General features: G+C 39.5%; 1 protein-coding gene across 1 annotated transcript in view; it reads right to left on the bottom strand.

Annotated features, from left to right (window-relative positions):
- The window catches only part of PCDHAC2 (protocadherin alpha subfamily C, 2), a 149,255-nt gene that overhangs the window by 59,183 nt on the left and 70,745 nt on the right, over positions 1-19,327 (bottom strand). Inside the window, exon 3 of the mRNA XM_053719599.1 lies at positions 7,019-7,107. Coding sequence (XP_053575574.1) covers positions 7,019-7,107 — 89 coding nt within the window. The remainder of the gene's footprint in view (positions 1-7,018; positions 7,108-19,327) is intronic.

Raw genomic sequence — 19,327 nt, 5'->3', positions numbered from 1 at the left:
AAGGGTTAATTGTGCTTGGTCAGCAAAGTTTAGGGTTGTGGTAACTACAGTGGCGAGATGATTAGATAAATATATGTAATATAAGATACAGTAAAGTATTTAATCCAAATAGTGAAGACCCAATATAAACAGTAAAACACAGACAAAAAGACACTCAAATCTCTAAAATATTTATTACAAAAACTAATTTATTACAAAACCCACTAATTTTATTAAAGAAAAATGCAAAATCTGGTAAAAATTGATGAGCATCAACATGTCAATCAAAATCAAATAATGTATTCAAAATAAATAAAGCCACGTGGTACCAACATGGAAAAGAACATAGAAATATTAACAGATAATATTTATGCTTTTGACTGATGCCTTTGGATGCCAGCTATGTATTTGCTTTTTTGGTCCTTTTTTTAGGATCGCTATAAAGTGTAAGTATTTATCTATTAATGTTTCTATGTTCTTTTCCATGTTGGTACCACGTGGCTTTATTTGTTTTTATTACATTATTTGAGTTGGATCGATGCTCATCAATTTTTGCCAGATATAGCATTTTTCTTTAATGAAATTAGTGTTTTTTATATAATAAATTAATTTCTGCAATAAATCTTGAGTGCTGAATTCCCTTTCTTTTTAAAAATACATTAGAGATTTGAGTGTCTTTGTTTCTGTGTTTAAAAGTTTAGGGTTAATTAAAATCTTTGGGTCAGGACAGCTTCCATTAGGGTTTATTGTTGTTTGTGGGTTGTCACATTTGATCCCCTACTTTGAGTCTTGTCTAATTTTCTAAGCAGTTCATCAAATTGTTATTTGTTAATTTCCTCAGCTCAGCAGAGTTAGTTCTGTGTAAAAAGTTATACTCAGCTGTTGCCCAGCTGCAGGTAAAAAAATAATAATGAATAAATGAACTGCAGCCAATCAGCATCAGCAGTGCTGAGGTCATGAACTCTTTTACTGTGATCTCATGAGATTTCACTTAAAGGGACATGAAACCCAAATTTTTTTCTTTCATGGTTTAGAAAGAGCATGCAATTTTAAACAACTTTCTAATTTACTTCTATTATCTAATTTGCTTAATTATCTTGATATTCTTTGCTGAAAAGCATATCTAGATAGACTCAGTAGCTGCTGATTGGTGGCTGCACATAGATAACTTGAGTGATTGCCTTACCCATGTGCATTGCTATTTCTTCAACAAAGGATATATAAAGAATGAAGCAAATTAGATAGTAGATGTAAATGTGAATGTTGTTTAAAATTGTATTCTCTACCTGAACCATGAAAGAAAAATATGGGGTTTAGTGTCCCTTTAACTCTCATGAGATTTCATAGTAAACTTCCTTTAAACTGAATTGGGAAATAACATGAGAGTGCACAAGGCTCAACCCCTTAGCTGTCCCGGGACAGACATACTAACTTGCTGCTTAGAAGTAATTTACAATGGGATATGGCTACTGAGGAACTTTTGAGGTAAAATATCTTTCTTTTTTTACATAGAGATGTTTAGGTGATATTTTCTAGTCATCTTTTTACATCTATGCTGCATCACTTTCAAGTGTTTCAACATTTGTGTATTATGGCCCTTTAACACTAAAACAGTGATAACTTTTACTAGAAGCATTTTTGCCAATACAGGTATACCTCACTTTACAGCGCTTCACTTTACAGCGATTCGCTAATACAGCACTTTGTGGAGCTGAATTTCAACCTCCAAGGATTTTGAAACAGTGCTGTAATCTTTGTGTGATTGCGAGAAAAGTGACTGGCACCATTTTGTTATGCTTAGTTCACTCTGTTTACAGCATTACAATGCAATCTGTGTCTCAGTCTTGTAGTGTGGCAAATTTTACTACAGTAATTGTCACTATTTTACAGGTACAGTATTTATTGAATACTGTGCTGTGCTAGTGTTAAACTAAACGTAGCACTATTGCACCCCTAATATATGTTAGTTCAAACATGTTTTCAAGTTTTTAAACACACTGGCAAGTGAAAAGAAAGCTAAAACCGCCTCGTTTCACTTTAAGGTGGTTTTCACTTTACAGCGAGGCTCCCGTCCCTATGAGCGGGGTATACCTGTACATGTATATTGCAAATATGTTTCTATTCAAAGATGTTATAAATCTATGTGCATTTAAATTTTGACTGGAATGTCCCTTTAAGAACTTGCATTCCATGACAACACAGGTTCATAACTACTGACACATTGGCTGATAACTGTTTATAAACTTGCTGGCAATAATGCACAGAAAAGTTTGTCATATCTGTCAGCATTTTCATTATTAGAATCATACATCACAATTTTTCTTTATACATGCAGTACATTTTCTGCATTCATATATTTTACATGTCATTATAGCAATGCTTTTCATGAGTTCACGTTATAATTCTAGTTTATTAAAAATATAATTTTTTTCTAGTTCAATAAACATTTCGGTTTAAAATTAATTTTAAATTATTGATATGCCCATTGACACATTATGTATTTCATATCATATTTAAGATTACTTTCCACTTGTTTACATCCCAAAAAATATGCATCTCCAATGATGGAACCAATTGCGGGAAATCAGTGGATACACTATTATGGGTAGATTTAACAGGCAGCAAATTCTGCTTTCTACACCCAAAGTTTCAGGGTCATAAGACCGCTGCTCCTTAACTTGTCCGCCACCCTTTAGGTGGCAGACGGCAATCATCCTGATACGATTGGGATGATAGACACCCCCTGCTAGCGGCCGCGAATGTGCAGAGGGGGGCATTGCACAAGCATTTCACAAGAAATGCTTGTGCAATGATAAATGCCAACACTGTATGCTGTCGGCATTTAGTGATGCCGGGCGGACATGATTCGCTACAGCGAATCATGTCCACCCGTCATTTGATAAATTGACCCCTTAGTATTGAACATATTGCACATGTCTATGACTATAAAGTATAAAGATTATGTACTACAGCCTTATTAAAAAAGTTGAGCACATTGTATATTGTTTTACCAATATTTATTAAAAATAGTCATTTTAGGAGTGCAATTTTTATATTTTTCTCTGTGCAAAGCTTTAAATATTGCTTTGTACATCATACAGTTAACATGTATACTTGATATCTTGATCTTTTGCTATACCCTACTTCCATAATGGTTTAAAATTTCTACCCTGTGCAGATTCATTTCTCTGCATTTACAAGAATTGCAGAAACTGCATTATCCTAGGCTCAGTGTTTGTGCATTATGATATATAAAATCAATAAATCTCTCAGTGTAAGCCAAGATTTAGTAATGCATATACTTCTAAACAGATTGGTTGGGGAACTATCATTCATGTTTCATAAAGCTTTCTCATTACTTACATTACCACCTATGGAGGTCTTCACTAAGGGTCACTCTTGAAAGCCCCCCAACTCCATTGAATACTATAAAAATTGGAGAGTCTGGGGGGCCCATTCCCATATTTAATCTTAATATATAATACTTACTTCAACTACAAATATTAAAGGTACATGGAAGCGGAATTAAATTTCAGATAGAGATGTCACAAAAATAGTTAATATTGAACTGGTTCTCCTGGCTCAGAGACCAGTGTTCTGGCTGTGAGTCACTAGTGGGCTTTGGCTGCATTGAGAAATCCATTTTGACAGAATTCAAAATAAAGTATAATTATTAAACACTTGAAACTTCAGGCATGTGCACTTAGCAATTAGCAGGCTGTAAAAGTCTATTCCACCTTCTGCTCTTTTCTCTTGCATTGTGTGCTTGATCTCTTGTCTCAGTTTTGTTCACTGCTGAAAGTGGAGGAAAGCGGCCGCTCGCGGCAATCAGCTCTTTTCGAAGCTGGATTTATTTATATAAAAGTGCAACACTCTAAGATCTGTGTAAATCTTTTGCATTTGGCAGTGAACGAAAGTGCTAAATGTAAATATCTATTTCTGAGTAGTTATTAATCTGCTGATTATTTGGCTTGTTTTTGGACTTGTTTGTCAATTGCGATTTGGTACTTCTGTTTCCTGCCTTCTGCTAACTTTGGCTATGTCATGTCCCAAAGCACCTTCCTGGGCACGCTGTAAGCCATGTTAAGAAGAGGTCCAGGGTTAGCTCAGTCATCACACTGGGGTGCAGTGGCGTCACTCGGTTTGGTGTCACCCGGTGTGGTAAGTTATGGTGTCACCCCCCTCCCCAGAAAGCAGACACACACAAAAACACAGGCACACACATACAAACACTCAGACACACTTAAAAACACACTCAGATGCACACACATACAAACACTCAGACACACTCGGAAACACACTCAGATGCACACACAAACACTCGGAAACACACTCAGATGCACACACAAACACTCAGAAACACACTCAGACACACACACACAAAAACACACACATAAAAACACTCTGACACACACACACAAAAACACTCAGGCACACACACAAACAATTAGAAACACACACAAAACACTGAGACACACACACATAAAAACACTCTGACACACACACACACACAAAAACACTCAGGCACACACACAAACACTTAGACACACACACAAAAACACTCAGACACACACACACAAAAACTCAGACACGCACACACAAAAACTCAGACACGCACACACAAAAACTCAGACACACACACATACAAAATATGTAAACTGCACTATAATGCCTAGAGCTGCTCCCTGGCTCAGCAGAGCATCAAATGAAAGATAAACAGAGCACTCTAAAATAAGTCAATGAAGAAAAGGTTTAGGCGCAAACTATGAAAATTCTGCTCTCTGACTCTGTTCCAAGTCTGTCAGTGCACAGCCCCGGGCCACGTGCCTACCGCTTCTTATGGCCAATCACCACTGCACTCTGCCCACCCCCAGACCCCCGCCCGCCCTCCTACCTGTTCAGTGTGCACTTAGTGTACCGTAACCGTAATGGTCTGGTGGGCATCATACGTGGCTCCTTCACTTTAGAGACAGTGTTAGACAGTCATGCGGTCAGGTGCCAGGCATCCCCCTCATGATTTGCCAGTTCCCATTTAGAGAGACAGCACAGCAGTGAGTGACTCCATTGCTCCACACGTCACTGAGCAGTGAGCACAGATAGGCAGGCAGGTTTAGGCTAGCAGCGCAACTTCGCAAGCCCCACGGCATGCCCACAACATTCATAGTGAAATTGGGCAGGGGAGGAGCAAAGTACAAACACGCAAAAGCAGCCGGGAAAACTATTTGTTGAAATTGCAGCGTTGTCTCAAGGGGCAAAAAAAAATAAGTATCTACAACTTCCCCAGTCCCACTAAAGTTCACAAATGCTGCCCCTCTAATAAAAAAAAATCTATGCATCTCTACATTGTATTTCTTTGAATTTCAATAAAATGTAAATGTGGTGTGTTATTGTTTGTCCAGCATTTAAGTCTGAAATGAGTGCTTCTGTGGAAGCTGGTTGTGCTAAAGTTAGTGCAGTGTGTTACCATGGTGGAATTAAATATGGTCCTGACTGTGTTACCTGCTCTAAGGATATTTCTATTTGTAACGCTGCTGTTGTAAATAGCCTTGCAGCAGAAATCATACCAAAGACTGTACTAGACCCAGTCAAATACCTTGAAACATGCTTTAGCATTTTTATTAATTTTTAATGAGTTTTTAATGGAAATACTTGAAATTCCTTTTTTCCTTTTTATTTTAATATATATATATATATATATATATATATATATCAGTATATACTATATATACAGAGAAAAAATATTCTATAGCGTATCAGTCTGATCCTTCCCAATGACAGTCCAGCACCGAAATACCAGGCAATTCCTCTCTGAACAAGACAAACAACAAACCCCAGCCGTACGTTTCGGCCTCTCTTGGGCCTCGTCAGTGAGGTGCAGTTGCATATCTCTAGGGCATGTGAGGAGTCCATATCTGGTTTCCCCCTTTTACTCTTAGGGGGACTGTCATTGGGCAGGATCAGACTGATATGCTACAGGATATTTTTTCTCTGTGAAAAGGCATAGGCCCCTATTTATCAAGGTCTGTCGGACCAGATCCAACAGTGTGGATCAGGTGCGACAGACCTCGCTGAATACGGCGAGCAATACACTCGCCATATTCATCATTGCACCAGCAGCTCACAAGAGCTGCTGGTGCAACGCCGCCCCCTGCAGGCTTGTGGCCAATAGGCCGCCAGCAGGGGGTGTCAATCAACCCGATGGTACTCGCTCAGAGCATCCGGACAGGTTATGGAGCAGCGGTCTTTGTGACCGCTGCTTCATAACTGCTGTTTCTGGCGAGCCTGCAGGCTCGCCAGAAACATGGGGCATCAAGGATAAATATGCCCCATAGTGTGCAAAAAGAGACTGCAGCCTGAGTGGCACTGGCCTTGTGGACAAGCACGGAAGTTTTTCTAGCTATTGTTCTGTCTCAGTGAGTGCGTCTCTCTATTTTCTTGTTTTTATGTAAATTGCTCTTTGGTCTCCCTAAGAGTAAAAGGGGGAAACCAGATATGGATTCCTTGCACACATGCCCTAGAGATATGCTACTGCACCTCACTGATGAGGCCGAAATGTACGTTTGAGGTTTGTTGATTGTCTTGTTCAGAGAAGAATTGCCTTCTATTTCGGTCCTGGACTGTCATTGGGCAAGATCAGACTGATATGCTACAGGATATTATTTCTTTGTAAAAGGCATAGTGTGCAAAAAGAGACTGCACCTTGAGTGGCACTGGCCTTGTGGACAAGCACGGAAGTTTTTCTAGCTATTGTCTTGTTTGTGTGTATATGACAAAGACATTTACATTTAACCCATATTGTACTTATAAGGAAGCTTTTGCCAGCATTGGATGTAGGTAATACAGATGTTCCAAGAAACATAACATAGATACATAAATGGCTAGAAAGCTTTCCATGACTTGACGTCCAATAAGATTAGGATAATGAGATTTTAATCACATAGGACAAACACTTTTAAGATAGAATTTGCTTTAAAATTGGAATCTTCATGATTGAGTTTTAATTATACACAGAAGACATTAAAATATAATTGGTTCTAACCTGGTGTTGCACTGGACACTGTTGGCCATTGCTGTTCAAGTCCTCCAGGTCCTGCACGTAGGACTGCTGCTCCTTCCATGTGCACAGCACTGCAGAAAATAGATAAAAGGAAAATGTAATGGTTGATATTATCACATTTGTGTCAGGAGAAAGTATTTTAGTGGTTGTTTTATTTTTTTAGAACTTTCAAGCAAGCAAGTAAATGTACTATTTACCTGATTCAAACCTTATATAGTTGGACTAAAAAACTTGTGAAGTTTGTAAAGCTTATGTGACTAAATGCATTGACTGCCACACTGAACCATCAAACAGCACTGCCAACTGATAGGAAAGAATGGTGTGGCAGATTGTTTGACATCACTTGTGCTGGCATATATTCATGCCAAGGTGATCCGAAATGACACTTCACCAAATGTTCTTTCTTTCTCTCAGTGATGAATATTAGTGCAATCCATCAGATTCATCCTGCTTAACTGCAGCTTACATCTCTAATACATCTTTAGAGGGATGCTGTTACTCAATTAATTTGACAGTAATAGCCTTGCATTTACTTAAAGGAATACAATCATTATTAAAGGGACAGTCAAATTTAAAATAAATTTTATGATTCAAATAGGGCATGCATTCTTAAACAACTTTCCAATTTACTTTTATCACCAATTTTGCTTTGTTCTCTTGGTATTCTTAGTTGAAAGCTAAACCTAGGAGGTTCATATGCTAATTTCTTAGACCTTGAAGGCCTCCTCTAATCAGAATGCATTTTGACAGTTTTTCACCACTAGAGGGTGCTAGTTCATGTGTGTCATATAGATAACATTGAGCTCACCCATGTGAAGTTTCCTAATAGTGAGCACTGATTGGCTAAAATGCAAGTCTGTCAAAAGAACTAAAATAAGGGGGCAGTTTGCAGAGGCTTAGCTACAAGGTAATGAGAGAGGTAAAGCGTGTATTATTATAACTGTGTTGGTTATGCAAAACTGAGGATTGTGTAATAAAGGGATTATCTATCTTTTCAACCCCTTAATGACCACAGCACTTTTCCATTTTCTGTACGTTTGCGACCAAGGCCATTTTTTACATTTTTGCTGTGTTTGTGTTTAGCTGTAATTTTCCATTTACTCATTTACTGTACCCACACATATTATATACCTTTTTTTCGCCATTAAATGGACTTTCTAAAGATACCATTATTTTCATCATATCTTATAATTTACTATGCAAAAAAAACACACTTTTTCTAACTTTGACCCCCAAAATCTTTTCTAATCTACAACCACAAAAAAACAACCATTCTAAATAGTTTCTAAATTTTGTCCTGAGTTTAGAAATACCCAATGTTTACATGTTCTTTGCTTTTTTTTTTGCAAGTTATAGGGCAATAAATACAAGTAGCACTTTGCTATTTCCAAACCACTTTTTGGTTTGGAATCCCTGAATATTCCTTGACATGTATATATTTTTTTTAGAAGACATACCAAAGTATTGACCTAGGCCCATTTTGGTATATTTAATGCCACCATTTCACCGCCAAATGCGATCAAATAAAAAAAAAATCGTTCACTTTTTCACAAATTTTTTCACAAACTTTAGGTTTCTCACTGAAATTATTTACAAACAACTTGTGCAATTATGGAATAAATGGTTGTAAATGCTTCTCTGGGATCCCCTTTGTTCATAAATAGCAGACATATATGGCTTTGGCATTGCTTTTTGGTAATTAGAAGGCCGCTAAATGCCACTGCTCACCACAGGTGTATTATGCCCAGCAGTGAAGGGGTTAATTAGGGAGCTTGTAGAGTTAATTTTAGCTTAAGTGTGGTGTAGTAGACAACCCCAATTATTGATCTAGGCCCATTTTGGTATATTTGATGCCACCATTTCACCGCCAATTAAAAAAACAAACGTTACATTTTTAACAATTTTAGGTTTCTTACTGAAATTATTTACAAACAGTTTGTGCAATTATGGCACAAATGGTTGTAAATGCTTCTCTGGGATCCCCTTTGTTCAGAAATAGCAGACATATATGGTGTTGGCGCTGCTTTTTGGTAATTAGAAGGCCGCTAAATGCCTCTGCGCATCACACATGTATTATGTTTAGCAGTGAATGGGTTAATTAGGGAGCTTGTAGGGAGCTTGCAGGGTTAATTTTAGCTTTAGTGTAGAGATCAGCCTCCCACCTGACACATCAGACCCCCTGATCCCTCCCAAATAGCTCTCTTCCATCCCCCACCCCACAATTGTCCCCTCCATCTTAAGTACTGGCAGAAAGTCTGCCAGTACTAAAATAAAAGTTTTTTTTTTATATAAATTATTCTACTGTGTATGATCCCCCCTTAGCCCCCAACCTCCCTGACCCCCCCCCCCCACAAAAGCTCTCTAACCCTCCCCCTCTACCTTATTGGGAGCCATCTTGGGTACTGATAGCTGTCTGCCTGTACCCAGTTTACAAAAAAATAGATTTTTTTTTTTTTTTTTTGGCTTTTTCTGTAGTGTAGCTTACCCCCCCAAAAGACCAACCCCCCACCCCCTACCAGATCCCTTAGATCTTATATTTACTAATTCCCTCCCCCCTCTCTCCCACTTATTACAACAACATTTTTCTGTAGTGTAGCGGTCCCCACCCGCTCGCGCCCCATCCACGCGCCCGCTCGCCGCTTCCCGTGCACGCACACGCATCCGTGCGTGCCCCCAGCAACCCCGCCCATGATCCCGCCCCCCTCTTACATACCAACACCATCGATGGCTGCCCACCCCCCTCCCATATCGGCTCCCACCCACCAACAATTGCGGCCATCGATGTCTTGTGCAGAGAGGGCCACAGAGAGGCTCTCTCTGCATCGGATGGCTAAAAAATGTTATTGCAGGATGCCTCAATATCGAGGCATCCCTGCAATAACCAAGATCGCTTCCACCACTTTCCAAGGCCGACGATGTACGGGGTACATCCTCGGTTGTTAACTGTATTTTTTTAGAGGACTTACCCCGTACGTCGTCGGTCGTTAAGGGGTTAAACAGCAAAAATTCTGGTGTTGACTGTCTCTTTAAATGGACATTCTGGACAAAATTTCATTGCACATTGATGGTTTACATCTTTGAATCGAAACATATTTACAATATACATGTCCTGGCAAAAATGCTTCTAGTAAAAGTTTATACTGTTTAAGTGTTAGCATTTTACTCTGCACGTGCATGTGAAGCATAGCTAGATATACTCAGTGCACCAGCATTTTAAATACTGCAGTTGCTCAGAGCACCAGTGGGGCTTGTATCATTCAGTAATTAACAAACTGAGTCATTACCAGATGGTACAATCACCTTCGGCTACCTGAGAAAGTGCTGTGTTTAAAATGCTGGTGCACGGTGTATACTTAAATACACTTTTGAAACAGCTATAGCTTTTATTAGAAGCATTTTTGTTAATACAGTACGTGTACATTACAAAAATGACGATTCAAGGCTGAAATGCATCCATGTGGATTCCAATTTTGGATGGAATGTCCCTTTAAAAATTATTTTTGGTGGGTATCCCAGGGAGTCTCACTTTGTATTTATTGTTTCTAATGACAAAATACATTTGTTTTCAAAACGTAAAACTATTTTTAATGCATGTCCTTATTTGTTTTTCAAACACATTTTAAACTTTTTGACTCTTAAAGGGGAAGTAAAGTCAAAATTAAACTTTCATGATTCTGATGTAGTCTGCAATTTTAAACAGCTTTCCAATTTACTTCTACTATCTAATTAGCTTTGTTTTCTTTGTATCTTTTGTTGAAAGCATAACTATGTAAGCTCTGGAGCAGCAATATACTACTGGGAGCTAGTTGCTGATATTCCTCTTGTCTTTGGCTTACCCAATGTATTCAGCTAGCTCCCAGTAGTGCGTTGCTGCTCCTCCAACAAAGGATACCAAGAGAATGAAGCACATTTGAGAAGTAATTTGCAAAGTTATTTAAAACTGTATGCTCTATCTGAATCATGAAAACAAATTGTGGGTTTCCTGTCCCTTTAAGACATTTTTTTTAAATATAAAAATGCAGGCTATTGTGACTTTTCCAGCCATTCCATAAATTTACAACAAAATAATTATTTGTCACTGGTGAATATGTGGAGGACCAAGACCCTGTACCATAATATAAAGTCAAACTCAAATCAAAATACTTCTTGGCAGAGCTGATAAGCACAGTCTCTGATATGGAGAACTAGTCACATATAGCAAGCATCAGTAAAATATATATTGCTTACCACTAATTCAGCTCTACTCAATGTTCTCCACATACTTGTATGGTGACCTCCGGCTGCAATAATCTTGCTAGTAAAGCTCCAAGAAAGACAGCCTACAGCAAAGATAAACTGATCCGCCAACGGATTAAGTTACAATTCCAATTTATTAAAATCTGATTAAAATACAAAATAGAAACATTGGTAATAAAAACTGATATGGTAAAAAGTTTACCATCAAAAGCTTCCAGCCATGGCCTCTGACGCATTTTGGTGGTTCAACAATCCTAGACTAAGCCAAAAGGGCCACTCCCTTATTTAAATTACCAAGAATTGTTTTTCTACATTATAATATAGTCATACAGGCCAGTCAATTGTTTGGTAGTATTTAAGTTTCCTCTATGTATCTAATCATTGATTGATTATTTGGTTTTTGTGCATATGTCTCACTTGCATGCTAAACTGTCCTGAATGGTATGCAGTCAAATGGCGATATTATATATCATTTCATAAGTAAAGATTGACTGTGCATATTAATCAGTCATTTACACAGGATATAAATTGTCTAGACATTGTTATTTTCGTAATTAATGCTGTTCTATACCCTTAAGCAGGGAAGTTGTTTGATGCTTGCAAAAGTTATTTAAATTAGGGAATGGCCCTTTTGGCTTAGTCTATGCTTAAGGTGAACTACCGAAATGCATCAGACCCAATGGCCTCTATTTATCAAGCTGTCAACCGCAAATATGCTGGAATTCTGCAGCGTATTTGTGGCTAGCCTGATTCGCCATAGTTATCAAAGGCTAGAGACCTGAAAAATAGAATTTAGTAACCAGAGGCATAACTAGAAACCACAGGGCCCAGGTGCAAGAATCTAAGAAGGGCCCCCCCCCACCACCCCTCCCCCCTCCAAAAAGGTGAATTGAATACATTTTTTTTTACATTTAACACAGAAAAAAATGTGAATCAGATGACATGTCTGCAAAAGTAGGTACCCTGTGCCCACAGTCTGTGAGATGGTCTGACCCCCTATTACTGTATATATAGTGACACTATTTAACACCCCAGTACTGTATATAGTGAGTCAGTGACAGTCTGTAATCTGCCGGTGAGATGGCTGGCCTGACCCTACCCGCCCAGTACTTTATAAAGTGACCACAGTAGTCAGTGACATGGTCCACCCCCCCATACTGTATATAGTGGTACTGTATAGTGACACTGTTTACCCCCTGCCCCCCATGCTGTAGTAACAAGGTCTGTAATTTTCTGGTTACAAAAACATATACAAACACACATACATGCATAAATACACACACATTCGCATACATACACACACCATACACACACACATAAACACCAATGGGTAAAACAGAAACACTAACCCCTGTAATCATGTCACACTCACATGATATCAGTGCAGGCAGTGGTAGGTTAACGTTTTTTATTAAAAAAAAAAAAATTATGCTGGGCCCCCACCCTCAGGGGCCCAGTCGCACCTGCGACCTCTGCACCCCCTGTAGTTTCGCCCCTGTTAGTAACGTAACATACGATCTGCCGGACTCAGTCCGACACAGATCGATGCTTACGTCACTACAGATGTTCTGAACGCAAGTTAGGCACAATCTGACTACTTTTGTTAGTTATCAAAGAGCTAGCAGGTACGCTCGCCACTTTTCCGGCCCAGCGTACCTGGAGGCGGCGGATGCCATAGGAATCAATGTGAGTCCCCGAGTCTAAACACCCCTAATCTGCCCCCCCTACACTGCCACTACCTACTTTATACTTATTAACCCCTAAAACGCCGCTCCCAGACCCCGCCACAACTAACGTTATTAACCCCTAAACCGCCGCTCCCGGACCCCGGCGCAACTAAATAAAGTGCTTAACCCCTAAACCACCGCTCCCGGAGCCCACCGCCACCTACATTATATTTATTAACCCCTAATCTGCCCCCTACACTGCCACCACTATATTAATTGTTTTAACCCCTAAACCTAAGTCTAACCCTAACCCTAACACCCCCCCTAACTTAAATATTATTTAAATTAATCTAAATAAATATTCCTATAATTAAATACATTATTCCTATTTAAAACTAAATACTTACCTATAAAATAAACCCTAAAATAGCTACAATATAATTAATAGTTACATTGTAGCTATTTTAGGATTTATTTTTATTTTACAGGCAACTTTGTATTTATTTTAACTAGGTACAATAGTTATTAAATAGTTATTAACTATTTAATAACTACCTAGCTAAAATAAATACAAAATTACCTGTAAAATAAATCCTAACCTAAGTTACAATTACACCTAACACTACACTACAATTAAATAAATTAAATTAATTAACTACAATTACCTACAATTAAATACAATTAAATAAAATTAACTTAAGTACAAAAAACAACAACACTAAATTACAGAAAATAAAAAAATAATTACAAGAATTCTAAACTAATTACACCTAATCCAAGCCCCCTAATAAAATAAAAAGCCCCCCAAAATAATAAAAATCCCTACCCTATACTAAATTACAAATTGCCCCAAAGTAATCAGCTCTTTTACCTGTAAATAAAGAAATGCAACCCCCCCAACATTAAAACCCACCACCCACACACCCAACCCTACTCTAAAACCCACCCAATCCCCCCTTAATAAAACCTAACACTAACCCCTTGAAGATCACCCTACCTTGAGCCGTCTTCACCCAACCGGGCCTAAGTCCTCAACGAAGCCGGGCGAAGTCTTCATCCAACCGGGCAGAAGAGGTCCTCCAGACGGGCAGAAGTCTTCATCCAGATGGCATCTTCTATCTTCATCCATCCGACGAGGAGCGGCTCCATCTTAAAGACATCCGACGCAGAGCATCCATCCAGACCGACGACTACCCGACGAATGACTGGTCCTTTAAATGATGTCATCCAAAATGGCGTCCCTTGAATTCCGATTGGCTGATAGAATTCTATCAGCCAATCGGAATTAAGGTAGGAAAAATCCTATTGGCTGATGCAATCAGCCAATAGGATTGACCTTGCATTCTATTGGCTGATTGGAACAGCCAATAGAATGCAAGGTCAATCCTATTGGCTGATTAGGTGGGTTTTAGAGTAAGGTTGGGTGTGTGGGTTTTAATGTTAGGGGGGTTGTATTTCTTTTTTTACAGGTAAAAGAGCTGATTACTTTGGGGCAATGCCCCGCAAAAAAACCCTTTTAAGGGCTATTTGTAATTTAGTATAGGGTAGGGATTTTTATTATTTTGGGGGGCTTTTTTTTTGTACTTTAGTTAATTTTATTTAATTGTATATAATTGTAGGTAATTGTAGTTAATTCATTTAATTTATTTAATTGTAGTGTAGTGTTAGGTGTAATTGTAACTTAGGTTAGGATTTATTTTACAGGTAATTTTGTCTTTATTTTAGCTAGGTAGCTATTAAATAGTTAATAACTATTTAATAACTATTGTACCTAGTTAAAATAAATACAAAGTTGCCTGTAAAATAAAAATAAACCCTAAGCTAGCTACAATGTAATTATTAGTTATATTGTAGCTATCTTAGGGTTTATTTTATAGGTAAGTATTTCATTTTAAATAGGAATAATTTAATTAATAGTGATGTCGCAAACATAAAAATTTGGGTTCGCGAACTGCGAACACGAACTTCCACAATTGTTCGCGAACAGGGCAAACCCCCATTGACTTCAATAGGCAGGCGAACTTTAAAACCCACAGGGACTCTTTCTGGCCACAATAGTGATTGAAAAGTTGTTTCAAGGGGACTAACACCTGGACTGTGGCATTCCGGAGGGGGATCCATGGCAAAACTCCCATGGAAAATTACATAGTTGATGCAGAGTCTGGTTTTAAGCCATAAAGGGCATAAATCTCCTAACATTCCTAAATTGTTTGGAATAACGTGCTTTAAAACATCAGGTATGATGTTGTATCGATCAGGTACTGTAAGGGTTACGCCCGCTTCACAGTGACAGACCAAACTCCCCGTTTAAAGGGACAGTCTACACCAGAATTTTTATTGTTTTAAAAGATAGATAATCCCTTTATTAACCATTTCCCAGTTTTGCATAACTAACACATTTATAATAATATACTTTTAACCTCTGTGATTATCTTGTATCTAAGCCTCTGTAAACTGCCCCTTTTTTCAGTTCTTTTGACAGACTTGCAGTCTAGCCAATCAGTGCCTGCTCCCAGATAACTTCTCGTGCACGAGCACAGTGTTATCTATATGAAATACGTGAACTAACACCCTCTAGTGGTGAAAAACTGTTAAATGCAATCTGAAAGAGGTGGGCTTCAAGGTCTAAGAAATTAGCATATGAACCTCCTAGGTTAAGCTTTCAACTAAGAATACCAAGAGAACAAAGCAAAATTGGTGATAAAAGTAAATTGGAAAATTGTTTAAAATTACATGCTCTATCTGAATCATGAAAGTTAATTTTGGCCTAGACTGTCCCTTTAACGCACCGCAAACAACCGCAAACAGTCCATTTGCACAACCGCAAACTCCCCATTTGCACAAGGTTGGATACCAAGCTAGCCATGTCCCGTTCCTTATTGAAGGTCTCTTCCTCCCCCCAGCCACGTACAACACCAAGGGTCCCCGAAAGGTGACAACAAGCCCTCTGGGACGCCTGCTGTGTTTGGTCTTCCACCTCCTCAAAGCCACCTTCCTCCTCTGACTCCTCTTCTTCAGACTCCTCTCTCTGCGTTGCCTCTCTCTACGTTATTATAAGGTGTTAAGTAGTACTATTCCTATCAGTTTAATCCCTGTTATGTCCCCTATCAGGGGATGTGTATATGGCATCGATTTTCGGAAACCGGGAGATGAAAAAATATGCTTGGTCGGTCCTCCTACTTCAAATTTGGGGCACTGCGCGTGCAATCTAATGTGCCACCAGATAGGAGTGGTGTGTTAAGTAGTACTAATCTTATCAGTTTAATCCCTGTTACGTCCCCTATCAGGGGACGTGTATATGGCATCGATTTTAGGAACCGGGAGATGGAAAAAGATGCTTGGTCGGTCCTCCTACTTCAAATTTGGGGCACTGCGTGTGCAATCTAATGTGCCACCAGATAGGAGTGGTGTGTTAAGTAGTTCTATTCTTATCAGTTTAATCCCTGTTACGTCCATGTGTGTAATGCTTCCTGACTGAGACATATCCCTGTTATCTACATCCTCTGGCAATAATGGTTGCGCATCACTATCACTCATTTCTTCCAACTGATGTGTAAATAACTCCTCTGACAGATCAAGTGAAGCGGCTGTGGTGCTAGTGTTGGTGGTGGCTGCAGGCGGGCGAGTGGTAACTTGAGAGGTGCCCGAAGATAAGCTGGAGGAGGATGGTGTGTCAAGGTTCCGAGCGGAAGCTGTAGAAGATTGGGTGTCCTGTGTTATCCAGTCAACTATGTCCTCAGAAATGTTCGAGTTCGGGGTACGTGGCCTCTGAACACTGGGCATTATTCTAGGGCCAAAGGGAATCACAGCACCACGAACACGACGGCCCCTGCGGGGTGGCCTGCCTCTGTCTGTCATTTTTTTTTCGATTAGTGGTACTATGCATGCAAACTACTGTGGCAACAGATATGAGTGGCGCTGTGCACTGGCAGAAGTTGGCAGAGTACACGCTGTAGGCCTGACACACACTCTTGCAGACAACTAACTGCTATTCAATCTATTACAGTCAAAATTGTTTTTTTTTTTTTAAATGTACACTACTGTTACACCAGATATGAGTTGCACTGGGGTGACACTGTGCCCTGGCAGGCAGGCACTGAAACGCACACGTGTGAAGGAAACTGACTGCTATTATTTAACACAGTCAAAAAAGTGTTGTTGTTTTTTAAATCTACACTACTGTTACACCAGATATGAGTTGCACTAGGGTGACACTGTGCTCTGGCAGGCAGGCACTGAAACGCACACGTGTGAAGGAAACTGACTACTATTATTTAACACAGTCAAAAAAGTGTTGTTTTTTTTTAAATCTACACTACTGTTACACCAGATAGGAGTTGCACTGGGGTGACACTGTGCCCTGGCAGGCAGGCACTGAAACGCACACGTGTGAAGGAAACTGACTGCTATTATTTAACACAGTCAAAAAAGTGTTGTTTTTTTTAAATCTACACTACTGTTACACCAGATATGAGTTGCACTGGGGTGACACTGTGCCCTGGCAGGCAGGCAGGCACTGAAACGCACACGTGTGAAGGAAACTGACTGCTATTATTTAACACAGTCAAAAAAGTGTTTTTTTTTTTTTTTAAATGTACGCTACTGTTACACCAGATATGAGTTGCACTGGGGTGACACTGTGCCCTGGCAGGCAGGCAGGCAGGCACTGAAACGCACACGTGTGAAGGAAACTGACTGCTATTATTTAACACAGTCAAAAAAGTGTTGTTGTTTTTTAAATCTACACTACTGTTACACCAGATATGAGTTGCACTGGGGTGACACTGTGCTCTGGCAGGCAGGCACTGAAACGCACACGTGTGAAGGAAACTGACTGCTATTATTTAACACAGTCAAAAAAGTGTTGTTTTTTTAAATCTACACTACTGTTACACCAGATATGAGTTGCACTGGGGTGACACTGTGCCCTGGCAGGCAGGCACTGAAACGCACACGTGTGAAGGAAACTGACTGCTATTATTTAACAGTCAAAAAAGTGTTGTTTTTTTTTAAATGTACACTACTGTTACACCAGATATGAGTTGCACTGAGGTGACACTGTGCCCTGGCAGGCAGGCACTGAAACGCACACGTGTGAAGGAAACTGACTGCTATTATTTAACACAGTCAAAAAAGTGTTTGTTTTTTTAAATCTACACTACTGTTACACCAGTGACCAGATATGAGTTACACTGGGGTGTGACACTGTGCCCTGGCAGGCAGGCACTGAAACGCACACGTGTGAAGGAAACTGACTGCTATTATTTAACACAGTCAAAAAAGTGTTGTTTTTTTTAAATCTACATTATTGTTACACCAGATATGAGTAGTGGCACCGGGGTGACACTGTGCCCCGGCAGGCAGGCACTGAAACGCACATGTGTGAAGGAAACTGACTGCTATTGTTTAACACAGTCAAAAAAGTGTTTTTTTTTTTTTTAAATCTACACTACTGTTACGCCAGATATGAGTGGTGGCACTGGGATGACACTGTGCCCTGGCAGGCAGGCACTGAAACGCACACGTGTGAAGGAAACTGACTGCTATTATTTAACACAGTCAAAAAAGTGTTTTTTTTTTTAAATCTACACTACTGTTACACCAGATATGAGTTGCACTGGGGTGACACTGTGCCCTGGCAGGCAGGCACTGAAATGCACACGTGTGAAGGAAACTGACTGCTATTATTTAACACAGTCAAAAAAGTGTTGTTTTTTTTAAATGTACACTACTGTTACACCAGATATGAGTGGTGGCACTGGGGTGATACTGTGCCCTGGCAGGCAGGCACTGAAACGCACACGTGTGAAGGAAACTAACTGCTATTATTTAACACAGTCAAAAAAGTGTTGTTTTTTTTAAATCTACACTACTGTTACACCAGATAGGAGTTGCACTGGGGTGACACTGTGCCTTGGCAGGCAGGCAGGCAGGCAAGCAGGCACTGAAACGCACACGTGTGAAGGAAACTGACTGTTATTATTTAACACAGTCAAAAAAGTGTTGTTTTTTTAAATCTACACTACTGTTACACCAGATAGGAGTTGCACTGGGGTGACACTGTGCCCTGGCAGGCAGGCACTGAAACGAACATTTGTGAAGGAAACTGACTGCTATTATTTAACACAGTCAAAAAAGTGTTGTTTTTTTTAAATCTACACTACTGTTACACCAGATATGAGTGGTGGCACTGGGCAAGTGGGCACAGTATACGCTGTGAGCCTGACACACACGCTGGCAGGCAGGCAACTGCAATTAGATTACACAGGAAAAAAAAAGCAGCCCTAAAAAGGGCTTTTTGGGGTGCTGACCTTACAGCAGAGATCAGATGAGTCCTTCAGGACTGTAGTGGACACTGAATACACTAGCCTAGCTATCGATTTCCCTA

Source organism: Bombina bombina, chromosome 6, assembly GCF_027579735.1.
Source record: "Bombina bombina isolate aBomBom1 chromosome 6, aBomBom1.pri, whole genome shotgun sequence".
NCBI classification, from domain to species: domain Eukaryota; kingdom Metazoa; phylum Chordata; class Amphibia; order Anura; family Bombinatoridae; genus Bombina; species Bombina bombina.
This window is presented reverse-complemented; position numbering and strand designations above follow the sequence as displayed.